A 12,248-nucleotide genomic window follows, 5' to 3' on the forward strand; every position below is an offset into this window, starting at 1 on the left:
TTTGCAGCTGATCAAAATCATATGCACTGGGCATAGATTGAATTACATTGAAATAATATGTTTGGTCACTGAGAGCAGAGAACCAGTCACTGTATATCCCTGTATATTTATCTCATGGCCACAGGGGAAGGGAAACCAATTCAGTTTCACATTATGTTCTGTCATTATTATATAAAAATACAATTTCTGTCATCGTTAAATAAAACATCCAGTGTGTGCGTGTTTAAATACATGGAATTCAGTATTTAACTATTTTATTTGCTTTTTTTAGGCAAAATCCATGCTTGGTAACAAGGGCAGCTTTTATTGATATCCTCAATGCAGTCACCAATTACCTTGGAAAGAATAGAAAGCAAGGTACGTAAGTAGGGATCATTTGAACAATTTGACATTCTGGTTACGGTTGGCGCACTGTGTGCCAGGTTTGGGACAGCAGTTTGGTAATCTAGACGGGTCACGGATTGGAGGGTGTGGGCAAGCAGGTTGGAACTGTGATGAAAGGAAAGCTTGAGGAAGATGGTGAACTTAAAAGTACTGTAAGCTTCTCTGAAAAGATGAGTTTTCAGTTACCACTTAAAGACTTTTGACTAGTTTTGCCCAAACCCAGTCCTCAGGAAGCCCTAACAGTGCAGGTTTTCCAGGTCACAGAAGAAATAATTAGCACCATCTGTGGATCTTTCCAAATTTGTCAGTCAGTAATGAATACACCTGTGCTCCACCACTACAGCAAAGCGATATGGAAAACATGCACTGTTAGGGGTCCCGGAGGACTGGTTTTGGGTACACTGCTTTGGATACTCTAATGTTGCTGCAGAGAGTGCTCCAAAAAGTAAGCTTTTCTGGAAAAATTCTGAAGATGTGTGTGTGTACGAGGAGGTAACAAGCGAGGCGGAGAGTAACTGGTTGAGAGAGTACCTAGAGATGAGGTTGCACATGGGGCAAAATTGTTGTTGGGTTTATAGGTTAGGGCTAACACTTTAAATGTTATCTTTTGTAGTAGAAGAATCCAGTGGAAGTATTGGCAGAGTGGAGAAGGTTGGGCAGTTGGTAAGGTGGATAGGCCTGGCAGCAGTGTTTTCAAGGGACACTCGCTTGGGATGAAGGCCAAGTTAGAAGGTAGTTATAGTAGTCAAGCCAAGATCCAACGAGTGCATCATATAAGCCCTTGGTCGCTTTGTTTGTGAGAAGGGCATATTTTAGAAATATAGAAAGAGTCGGGATTTGGAGAGTGATTTGATGCAAGTGTGGCTGGAAGGAGAGCTGAGAGTCTAGGATGATCCCCAGAACACAAGCATGGCAGAGACGATTGTATTGTTGATAGTGGTGGAAAATTGGAGGACATGGGCACTGTGAGAAGGGGAAAATGTAAGATTGTGGTGGGAAATCCAATTTAAGGTATTGGATAATATTTAAAAAATACAAGACAGTAAGGAAAGTGTTAGACATGGAACAGCGTTTATCAGTTTATCAGGAGGCAGCTTCGATTGACAAGAGAAGAGATCCTAGCACAGAGCTTTGAGGAACTTCAACTGAAAGCCCCTACATCACAGCTATCCCCAATATACCATCATAGTTTTGGTTGGAAAGTGTTTTGTAACATAAAGGTTTTGTTTGTACTTTGTTGCAACTTTGACGATCTGCTCATGCACTATATTTGTTGAATATCACTGACTACAGTCATATGAGAGCTGGTATAAGCTGGCACAAGTTATTATTATTATTACCAATTTACTTATATAGCGCCAGCATAGTCTGTAGCACTTTGCAATTGGGAAGAAACACAACAATAAAACAAGACTGGGTAAGACGGAGAGAGGAGTAACAGGGCCCTGCTCATAATCTGTAGGAAAACAGGAGTTTGATACATGGTTAACTGCCACATATTGTATATTGGTCCATGGTAAAGTTACATGGCCAAGGCATGTGAGATTGTTTAACCTAACCAAGTTGTTAAAATCCATTCAACAAAGCACATTAATTGAAACATTTCTATTTTCCTGAAATTAATCTCACCACAGTGGGAGAAGCGTATTGAGAATTCTAGGAGAAAGCTGTTGACTTCCAGGCAGGGGCTGTTGAGTCGAGTCTTGTACCCCAGGCTAAAATTTTCCAGCCCTCCCCTGCTTCCAGAATGTAATAGACTCTATATAGAATTCTGTGGAGGAAAATAACTAAGCGGAAACTTACTTGGGTAATTTTGGCTCATTCCCCATGCGGGTCCTTGCCAAGACCAATCCCATGGCTTCCCTCTGACTAGCAGAATTTTTTAGAGCTACCTGACTCTTCTTACCAATACCAACCAGTATCACCGGAGAGTTGAGCATTGCTCAGCTGTCATGTCCACTTTTTATTGATAAATTGGGCGATTAGGAAATCTTCCATATGGCAGGGTGTTGATAATTAGACCCCATGCCTGTCAATATTAGTTGGCACCCGAAATGGCTCAACATAATCTGGTCTTGGCATCAGATATAATTGTGTAAAATAGTTCTGAAGCTAGATATAGCTGTACAAAAGAGTTCTGGAGCCAGATATGGCAGTGCTCAAAAATGTTTGGTTTTAGAAATGGCTGTGCAAAATAATTTTGGCCCATATATAGACCTGTACAAAGATGTTGGCACCAGAAATGGATCTGTACAATTGTCTTGGCACAAGACATAGCTCTGTACAATCAATAAGTTTGGCACCAGACATGACTCTGCACATTAGCCTAGGCACCAAATATGACTTTGCTTATTAAATTTGGCATTAGATATGCATACCTCCCAACTATTCTGTTATAGGCAGGACATCCCCAAATTGAGGTGACCTCTATCTGGACTGCAATGAAGTTAGGAGTTAAATCCTTGCTCAGCATGTTGATCTGTTACTGCTCACACTTGCCACTGATTGGCAATTAAATGGCTTGTCTAGAGAAGGTAGGGGCCTAACATTTTAGAAGGTCCAGACGCGCCACCTGTGAATGTGAAACACCCCATGTGGCCATTTGTATGTCTGATGGTGACACGCACCCTTTGTGTTGATTTTGACCGTGACCAGTGTTGGGGGGGGGGGGTGAGATCAATATTTATTTACCTCTATTCCACAAACAGGTATTTTTTTTCTAAGCATGGTATTATTTTTGCACATGCTTGTTACCAGTCATACCTTCTGCTGCTACTACAGCTAAGTGAAATATTTGTGCTTAGTAAGCCTGTACTACACTGTGGTACCCATTGCTGATTTGACCTAGACATGCACTTTTTTTTTTTTTTTTTTTACTTTTGTTTTATTAGCGGAAGCAATCTGTTTGAGTATGTGTTGTTGATGTGTTTTTGAGGTAGGAGAGCTAATCTTATCTGTTTGTAAGTGTCAGCCTAGATCTTGTGATAGTATGTCTTAAAACGCGATGACACTATAGCACAGGAAATCACGGGTGTGTCTGCTGTGCAGCATCGGATGCACTGCACCTGAGTGTGGGTATATGGATGCTACAACCATCCTTGTACATGTTTGTGTACATTGTAGTGCTCTAAGATAACTACAGTACTGCACTGGCTGTTATTTTAGGAGGATGGAGAGGTGTAGCGTCCCTCAGGTCATCAAATGTTTTTTTTATGTAGTGTGTAGCTAATTAAACAAATTGCTGTCTGTAGAGATGGAGCTTAGGTCCTTTAAATTATAAGTAAAACGTTTTAAGATTACACATGTTATGTACGTTTGCATTCATTAATGTGTGTAATCGGCCACATGATGTATTAAGGAAACATGGAAACAAGTATGTAAGTATGTGAAGGGGATTGATCTTCGCTTAGCTCCATCCCCAAGAGTCGCTGACAACTTTTGCCCTGCATATTTTTGTTTGTTGTTATTCCGTTGAGTGCAGTGAGTGTTTTTATCTTTCTGTGTTTGTCTTATATTCCCAACGTGTGCCCTGTTGAATGACAGTTGGGGCAATGATTAAGAAGAGAGAGGATAATTCTGCCTTAAAGGGTAACTTCACCTTCATAATATGTCATCTAAGTTACTTCCATCGTTTCTTTGCAAGATACAGCCTAAGAGATTGTATCCGACACCTGCCTTCCTCCTCGTTGTTTGGAATGGTTGCCATACAAGCCCCTGAGCTGCTTTTTCCACCTGAAGTTACTGGGTTTTTAACCAAGGGTATCTTTTATAGGGGGCGGGCTTTCTATTAATTTAAAATTTCAGTTTTATAAAGGTTGAGTTATACTGTAGGGGATTGTTTTGCTCTGCCATTAAATTGCACAATACTAATATAATTATTAGTCTATGATTGGGCAGTGAAGGCTGACATACTCTAATAAGAGGGTGGTATGTGTTCCTCCTACCAATTTGCTCTCCAATAAAGGACATTGAAGCTGAAGTATGGTCTTCCCATCGGCGCAGTAAGAGTCATTTATCCTCCTGAGTTACTTGTTTCTTCTCATTCTTGTCAAGTTTCTGTCTGAAGAATAACTGAATCTATCCCACCCATGGCGATACCCCGGTTCTTGTCCTGTATATACCTTTGAAAGCAGTAGGAGATACTTGTGGCTAGGGGTTCAGTCTTATTTTCTAAGACCCTTGGATTTCATGGCTGGCAGACGATGCTGGTACTTCCACAACGGCTGTAGAGCCACAGGTTGACGAAATACGTTGCAGTCAATATGGAGCAGTTTGCTTATTATTGCATTGTGTGTGCCCCAAATATGACGGCGATACCCAATTACAACCGGAAATCGGTCAGATCATTATTGGGCATGTTGGTTAGATGACCTCGTAGAACCGTTATCGACCTGTGTCTGCAGTCATCTTCTGACTATATTAACAGGCCCTGGTCATGCCATATAGTTGGATCTTATTCTGTTTGGCCGCCTATTTGAAATTACCAAACCTGCCAGTCTCTTCTTTTAAGTTTGACTTTCGGCTAATTTTGCCAACAACTTGTAAAATAAAACTTAAGCCTGGATCTTTCATGAAGCATTCCAAAGTCTTTTTATATTATTTATTGTTATTTTTTAGACCAGATCTGAGAACACTGAAAGTCAACTGATCAATGTTTCTTTAAGGACATATTGTCTGTACATTTTCTCCAAACACAGCAACAGCCTGACGTATACATCTGTTCTTCCTTTCACATATATTTATTCTTTGTGTTTATTTGATGTTCCCCTTGTGTGGTTTTCTGCTTCGTTCCTGTTCCTTAGTGTTCCACTGAGACAAATGCTTTATTAGCATTGTTATGCAGAAGAACTAGATATGTTCCTATATATATCATGTTCTGCCTTTTTTGGCTACACTTCTTGATGCTTCTATTTCTATTTAATCTTTTCTTTTATGAATCTAAATTTATTGTGTGTTTTGCGTTTTGTTTTGTATCTGTTCTATGGTCACAGCTTTATGCCCCATCATTCATGTCATTCTTTGGACTATTTATATTGCAGGTTTAGATCAAGGGTTGTGGTCAGAATACTATGTACTCTGTAAATTACTGAAAGATAAAGTTTTATACTATTGTGACAGTACGTTAATCCATGGGAAATAAGCAGTTAGACATATCAAGGACCATTGCTGCCGACTTACAGTATTATGTTAGCATTGCTCAGAAATAAAGGCAATAAGATTTTCCAGCTGCTATACAGGATAACGAAAAATAACATTTAGTAGCATTTATTCTACTTTAATGCGGAATGAAGCATTAAGACATATTTTGGGGCGTTAGTTACATAATGTAAGAATGCTATAGGCAACATCTCCACTTTTCAAACCCGCCGGAACCTTGCTCCCTAGATTCTGCTACAGTTTTTATTAACAAATCCTCAAGATAGTTCACTACGGAGAGTTTTAAGCCAAGTGAAACACCCATGTATTTGAATTTCGGAGCAAATTCCATGGTTTCTTCTAGGATGGTAAAGCAGGCTAGGCTAAACAGCTAATATATGTAATATAGGAAAGGCCAAGACAACAATCTTTATAGACCAGAACTTGTCCGGGAACTTACAAGCAACATCAAGTTCGGAGCGATAAAATTATCTGTATTTGCTTTGTTCAGTGACTTCTGGCTCTTATGAAAATTTGTCTTTTGTATTTTGGAATTTGTGTGATAGCTTACAAAGCTTATCTCTTTCTTATTATTGCTGATGTAATGTCTGCTGTAAACCAACACACTTTCTATCCTATATGCAGATTTTGACTAAAGGTGCATATATTTTAATTTGGTGATTGCACTGATTCTACTCCCAAAGCAGGGAGGCTTTCAAGTGGATGAAATAAATATTGGCGCAAGACACCAAACAATAGCAGAAGATAAAACTTAGATCATATATAAGAGGACAAGGAGGTACAGAGGGCACAAACGGAGACAAAAGGTGTGGTGGAAAAGGAGTGGAATAGACAGATGGAGTGTGAGAAGCGAGTTGTCTTAGGATGGGTGGGGGTAGGATATAGTACAGAGGTGAGGTTGAAAGATTGGAGGGCTGTAGCAAGAGTTATTTAAGCTATAGCAGAATAAGCAGGAAGACATGCGCCGCTGGTAATTTATAGTTGGACTTGATGTGTGGCAAACATTTTGTATTCTACAGGCCAGGTACAGGGTGTGTCAAGGAATGTTAGTAGTATCATTCTATGTAACAGGATATTGGTAAGGTCTAAAGGTACAACACTGTGCTCCATCCACAGGTAAGTAATAAACAGACCTGTTGGTGATTACTTATTATACAGTTTTTTTAACTTATCGTAACATTCCGTGTTTTGTCCTATACACACTGTGCCACAATACTGTATATCAAGATACTTTTACAGCAATTAGTAATCTCTGTAAAGTGTGGACATATCTTCCTACGCTCCCGGAATGTCACCACACAGCGGGGATCTATGATGACAAGTATCTCATCATCTGGACCCGCTGAATCCCATAATCCAGACCCGCCCACTTTACGAGAAGAAGAGGTAGGATCAGAGAGGTGGCTACTTTCCCGGGAGTCCGAGAGGATACCCCGAAGTTCTGTGAGAGTAGGCAATGATATACGGTATTGTGACACATTCAGAGAATATCATACATTTTGTTTGTCGATGCACTAATGTACTGGGGCTTTTTTTAAAACTATATTTATACATTTTTATTTATATATGAAAAGCCGAAACAAAGCAGACTTTTGCAAGCACAGATCCTGCCCCACCATAGCACGATTTTATCCATAAGCAGCAACCAGGCTTTTTCTGGTCCATGCCAGAATACACAAAGTGCGTTTTGGGAGATGTACATTTTTCATTAGGCAATTAGCACCATTTCCACAGATAATATTTGTGACTCAAATCAGTCCCTGCCCCATCTAAATTCCTTAACACACACACACACACACACACACACTAGAGTTCATTTTGTCAGCAGCCAATTAAGTGTGGGACGAAACCAGAGGACACCCAGGCAAACGCAGGGAGAACATACAAACTCCACACACACAAGGCCTTGGTCGGGAATCGAACTCATGACCCCAGTGCTGTCTGGATTTTTGCAATGAGTTGTCCTGTCTGCACGGACCACAATGTTTCATTAAGATCACAAATTTTCGTTTATTTAAAAGGTTTATTGCAAAGACAGGCAAAATACTATATATTCAAGAGGACTGATACTATACAGTACACATAATAGGCAAGGTATATAACAAACCAGTGACATAAAGGATATGCAGAGGCATGATACAAGAATGCAGAGGAGCACAAGGTGGGCAGACAGGAGGGGCCTACCCATGAAAGCTTACAGTCTAATAGGGAACGGCAAAGCTGAGACAAGAGGGAGGTGACACATAGTAAGATTGGGCTTGTGGGTTAAATTGCAATATGAATAACCTATAATATTATGTAATTTCTTGTATTTTACCCTCTACAGTACATGAAACGCGTAAAGTGGTTATTGTATTGTATTTTTATAATGTCCTTTTAGAGCCAAATTAAAATAGTTTGAGATCAAAACAGTATATAATAAGGAAAATAATTCTGCAACTTGTAATATTTGCATGATACCATTCTATCTGTAATTGATTGGAAAATATATCTCCTTTACAGTCGCCATATATCGCCAACAAAAGGACTGCCACATGAGAATTATGGAGGTCTTTTTTAGAATTTTTTTTTTCTATTATTTTAACAATCAAATAGGGGTATTCTATTAACCGCAAGATTTTTTTTAAGACTGCGTTAAGTCATTTTAACTCTGTTTTCTTATCATTTTCGAGCTGGTTAACTTTATCCGCGATTCAGTTCCATTTTTAACGCTCCGTTTTTTTTTCATGAAACAGTCCTCTCTCAGTCCAGTAGAAGGTCTATTGGAGGTATAGGGTGTGCGAGATGCCGCGTTAAAAGCTAATCAATTGTTTTTTAACGCGGCGCGTTAAACAGGCCAATATGCTGTTTTATCTCGCACCTCTTTGGGGTGTGATAAAAATAAAAAACCTAATAAAAAAAAATGGTCCAAGTCAGTGACTTAAAACTTAAGCACATTTTAATTTCTAAGACATGGCAAAATTAGTGAGCAAGGAGGTAAGTCTGAAAACTGATTTCCCTGACCAAGCTGACATTGTGCAATCAAGACTGATATCGAAAAATATTTATTTTACACTTTGGCCCGTGGCCAGTAGTGTGCTCCTCTGTTTACTTTACAGGAAAAATTTGACTTCCCAACAATTAGCTTTTCGCCCACCTACAGGTGAAACACTTTGTTGATTCCCTCCCTAAACCCGCCATAACTAGCCCACTGACCCCGCTTGAATCTCTTTGCGCACATAATCTCCTCCCAAGAGGTATTATTTCTAGTCTATAATTACTAATAATCACTAAACACGCCTCTGTCCCAAAACACTGGATTAATTGGGAAGTGGACTTGGAGGACCACCTGAGGAGAACACTGGTCCACCATCAGAGAAGAAGTATCCAAGTCCTCAATCACCTCTTTAATTAATAAAAACTCCTATAAGGTGTATTATAGGTGGTATTTTGTTCGTACCACACTAAAGATGTTTCCTAGACTTGTATCAATGCTGGAGAGCTTGCGGAAAGACTGGATACATCTGGTGGTCCTGCCCCAAGATCGTCCATTTCTAGGATGATGTCGCCAGACTTATCAGCGACATTACCAAAGTTCCAATATCTAAATGTCCCTGGTCTTTTCTCCTTGGCCTCCCTCTAGCGGCGGCAACACCTCAATAAAATTTGCCACTTGGAAACTATGGACAAGATCTCTGCATATTTACATAATAATTCTCACAAATATAAGCAATAGCTCCATTACCCAAATAAATCCCTCATTGGACCTTTCAGATCTAATTCTGTAGCTAAAACAAACTTAAACTTCAAAATATACAACGATTCTTTGCATATATTCGCATCGTGGACTTGACCTCTCCTTCCTTCCCCTCCCCTCTCTGTGACTTCCTAACACCATTTGATATTTCTTACTTATACAAGTCACAAACACACACCCTCAAGACACCATTGTCCATTTTATTTTGATTTAAAAACCACAATATGTGATCTCACCCATTGGTTGTGTAAACTGTTTAATTGTTTATGTGTGTTATCATTTTGATCACTGCCATCTGTTGTATGTTTTTATTTTTATTTTGAAAACATAAATAAAGTTCTTAACACAAAAATATATATATATTTTCTTACTTGCACATTTAAGGCATGAATGATTCTCTTGTCCAGCTTCTGTAGTGGTAAGCAGACATTATTTGGCTTCCTTTAAGCAATAAATCATAGTGCTGGCTGCCTAATTACTGAACCAAAGAACCTGCTATAATTTTTCTCTAAAATAAAAGATAAAGCCCAAACTCTTTGACAAGTTAACAATGACCCTTCTTGGCATCTTGTTTTCAAGTCACCTTTTTCCATTTAAGCCTGACAACAACCCCAAAGTATCTATAAAAGGCAGTGACTTCATCTTTATTAATAATTGATAGAAATATAGTTGACATGTGAACAATGGACGTAAGAGAAATGCCATGATTTATATCTACCATGTGGCAGCAATTATTCCATTAACTTTCCGTGAATAACAAAAAGTCCAAGGAGTGTTATTAGGTACCAGGTGTGCCACAGAACTAGGGATGTATCAACCCTGGAATGACCTCCCTCGTTCCATCCGCCTCTCTCCTACTCTGTGCTCCTTCAAACGTGCACTGAAAACCCACCTCTTCCTTAAAGCCTACCAACCATCCACATAACCCCTTCACCTCCTCTCGCTCTCCCTTTGTCTCATCTGGCTCCCCTTGTGTCTTTCTGTTTTCCCTCCCTTAGGATGTAAGCTCAAATGAACAGGGCCCTCTTCCCTCCTGTCTCCTCACCTGTTCTTCTGCTCCATGTTTATTGCTTTAACTTGCCTAGAGTTTCTGAAGTACTGGTATTTTTGTTTATTGTTTTGTTCTGTTCCACCCTGTATAGTGTACTGTTTGTATGATGTACGGCGCCGCGGAAATCTTGTGGCGCCCAACAAATAAAGGATAATAATAATAAATAATAACCCAGAGTTTGAATTGGGATTTTTCTAAACCCTGATTTACCTGTGAACCCTAAGAGTTAATATTGACTAAAGAAGCTAGAGAGTTAAAGAATGACTAAACTCTGAAATTCAATTGTTACACTCTGCTGTTATAAAGTAGAGTATTATCTTTCTACGCCTATATATATATATATATATATATATATATATATATATATATATATATATATACACACACACACACAAACACTATATGGGCAAAACTATTCAGACGCTTGACCATTACACCAACAGGGACTGTAATGACATTGTATTCAAATACATATACTTTATTTTGAGTTGGTCCCACTTTTGCAGTGATAACAGCTTCCACTCTTTTTGGAAGCCTTTCCACAAGATGTTGGAGTGTTTCTGTGTTAACTTGTGCCCATTCATTCTGTAGAGCATTTATGAGGTCAGGCACTGATGTTGAACGAGAAGGCCTGGCTCACAGTCTCCGTTTCAGTTCATCCCAAAGGTGTTCAATGGGGTTGAGGTCAGGACTCTGTGTGGGCCAGTCAAGTTCTTTATCACCAACCTCATCAAACCATGTCTTTGTAGTCCTTGCTTTGTGCACTTGGGCACAGTCATGTTGGAATAGAAAAGGGCCTTCCCCAAACTGTTGCCACAAAGTTGGAAACATGGCATTCTCCAAAAAGCTTAAGCATTAAGATTGTCCTTCACTCGAGATAAGGGGCCTAGCTGATACACTGAAAAACAGCCCAATACCATTATCCCTCATCCACCAAACTTCATAGTTGGCATAATGCAGTCAGGGAGGTAATGTTCTCTCGCATCCGCCAAACACAGACTCACATATCTGACTGCCAAACAGATAAGCGTGATTCGTCACTCCCCAGAACACATTTCCCATGCTCCACAGTCTATTGTCGACGTGCTTTATACCACTCCATCCGACACTTGGCATTGGTCTTGGTGATGTGAAGCTTGGATGCAGATGCTCGGCCATGGAAACCCATTCCATTAAGCTCCCACCACACAGTTTTTATGCTTATATTAATGCCAGTGGAAGTTCGGAACCCTTCAGCTATGGAATCCACGGAGTGTTGGTGACTTTTACGCACCATGCGCCTTAGCAGTCATTGACCTCGGTCTGGGATTTTAAGAGGTCTTCCGCTAAGTGGCTGAGTTGCTGTTGTTCCTAAATGCTTCCACTTTCTATCACAAATGTTTGCAAATGGAGACTACATGGCTAGGTGCTTGATTTTATACACCTCTGGCAATGGGTCTGATTGAAACACCTCAATTCAATAATTAACAGGTGTGGCCAAATATTTTTGTCCATATAATGTGTGTGTGTATGTATATATTTGTGTGTGTGTGTATGTATAGGTATATATGTGTGTGTTGACAAAAATAGAAGAACGGATATAACCCCACTAGGTTTAAAAACCATTGATCCTATAATGAGTGTCTAGGTATATAACTCATAACCCGGAGTATCCAAATATAGAAAAATTCACTGGGTGGTGCAACCTAGTACCTGAAATACAATTGAGAACAAAAAAGCAATAAGAAGGTGACTGACACGGGACACCCCAGGATAAATGGTTTGAAAAATAATTGTAAAAATAAAATAAATAAACTTTATTGGTATTTATTAAAAATGATGATAAATCCTAATAAACAAAAGGCTAAGCGAAATAGAAAAACAGAACAAGGACAGTGAGTATAAAAATTGCAGATCAACTGCAAAAACACTCTGTGGTCA

General features: G+C 39.4%; 1 protein-coding gene across 2 annotated transcripts in view; it reads left to right on the forward strand.

The window, feature by feature from the left end:
* Positions 1–12,248, forward strand: part of THADA (THADA armadillo repeat containing) — a 427,561-nt gene that overhangs the window by 307,559 nt on the left and 107,754 nt on the right. Inside the window, exons 31-32 of one of the 2 annotated variants that reach the window (XM_075204151.1) lie at positions 272–357; positions 998–1,177. In XM_075204151.1, coding sequence (XP_075060252.1) covers positions 272–357; positions 998–1,101 — 190 coding nt within the window. In that variant the 3' untranslated portion in view covers positions 1,102–1,177. Of the gene's footprint in view, positions 1–271; positions 358–997; positions 1,178–12,248 lie in introns of those variants that run through there. The other variant, XM_075204150.1, reaches the window with a different exon arrangement.

This window comes from Mixophyes fleayi, chromosome 3, assembly GCF_038048845.1.
Source record: "Mixophyes fleayi isolate aMixFle1 chromosome 3, aMixFle1.hap1, whole genome shotgun sequence".
Taxonomy (NCBI): domain Eukaryota; kingdom Metazoa; phylum Chordata; class Amphibia; order Anura; family Limnodynastidae; genus Mixophyes; species Mixophyes fleayi.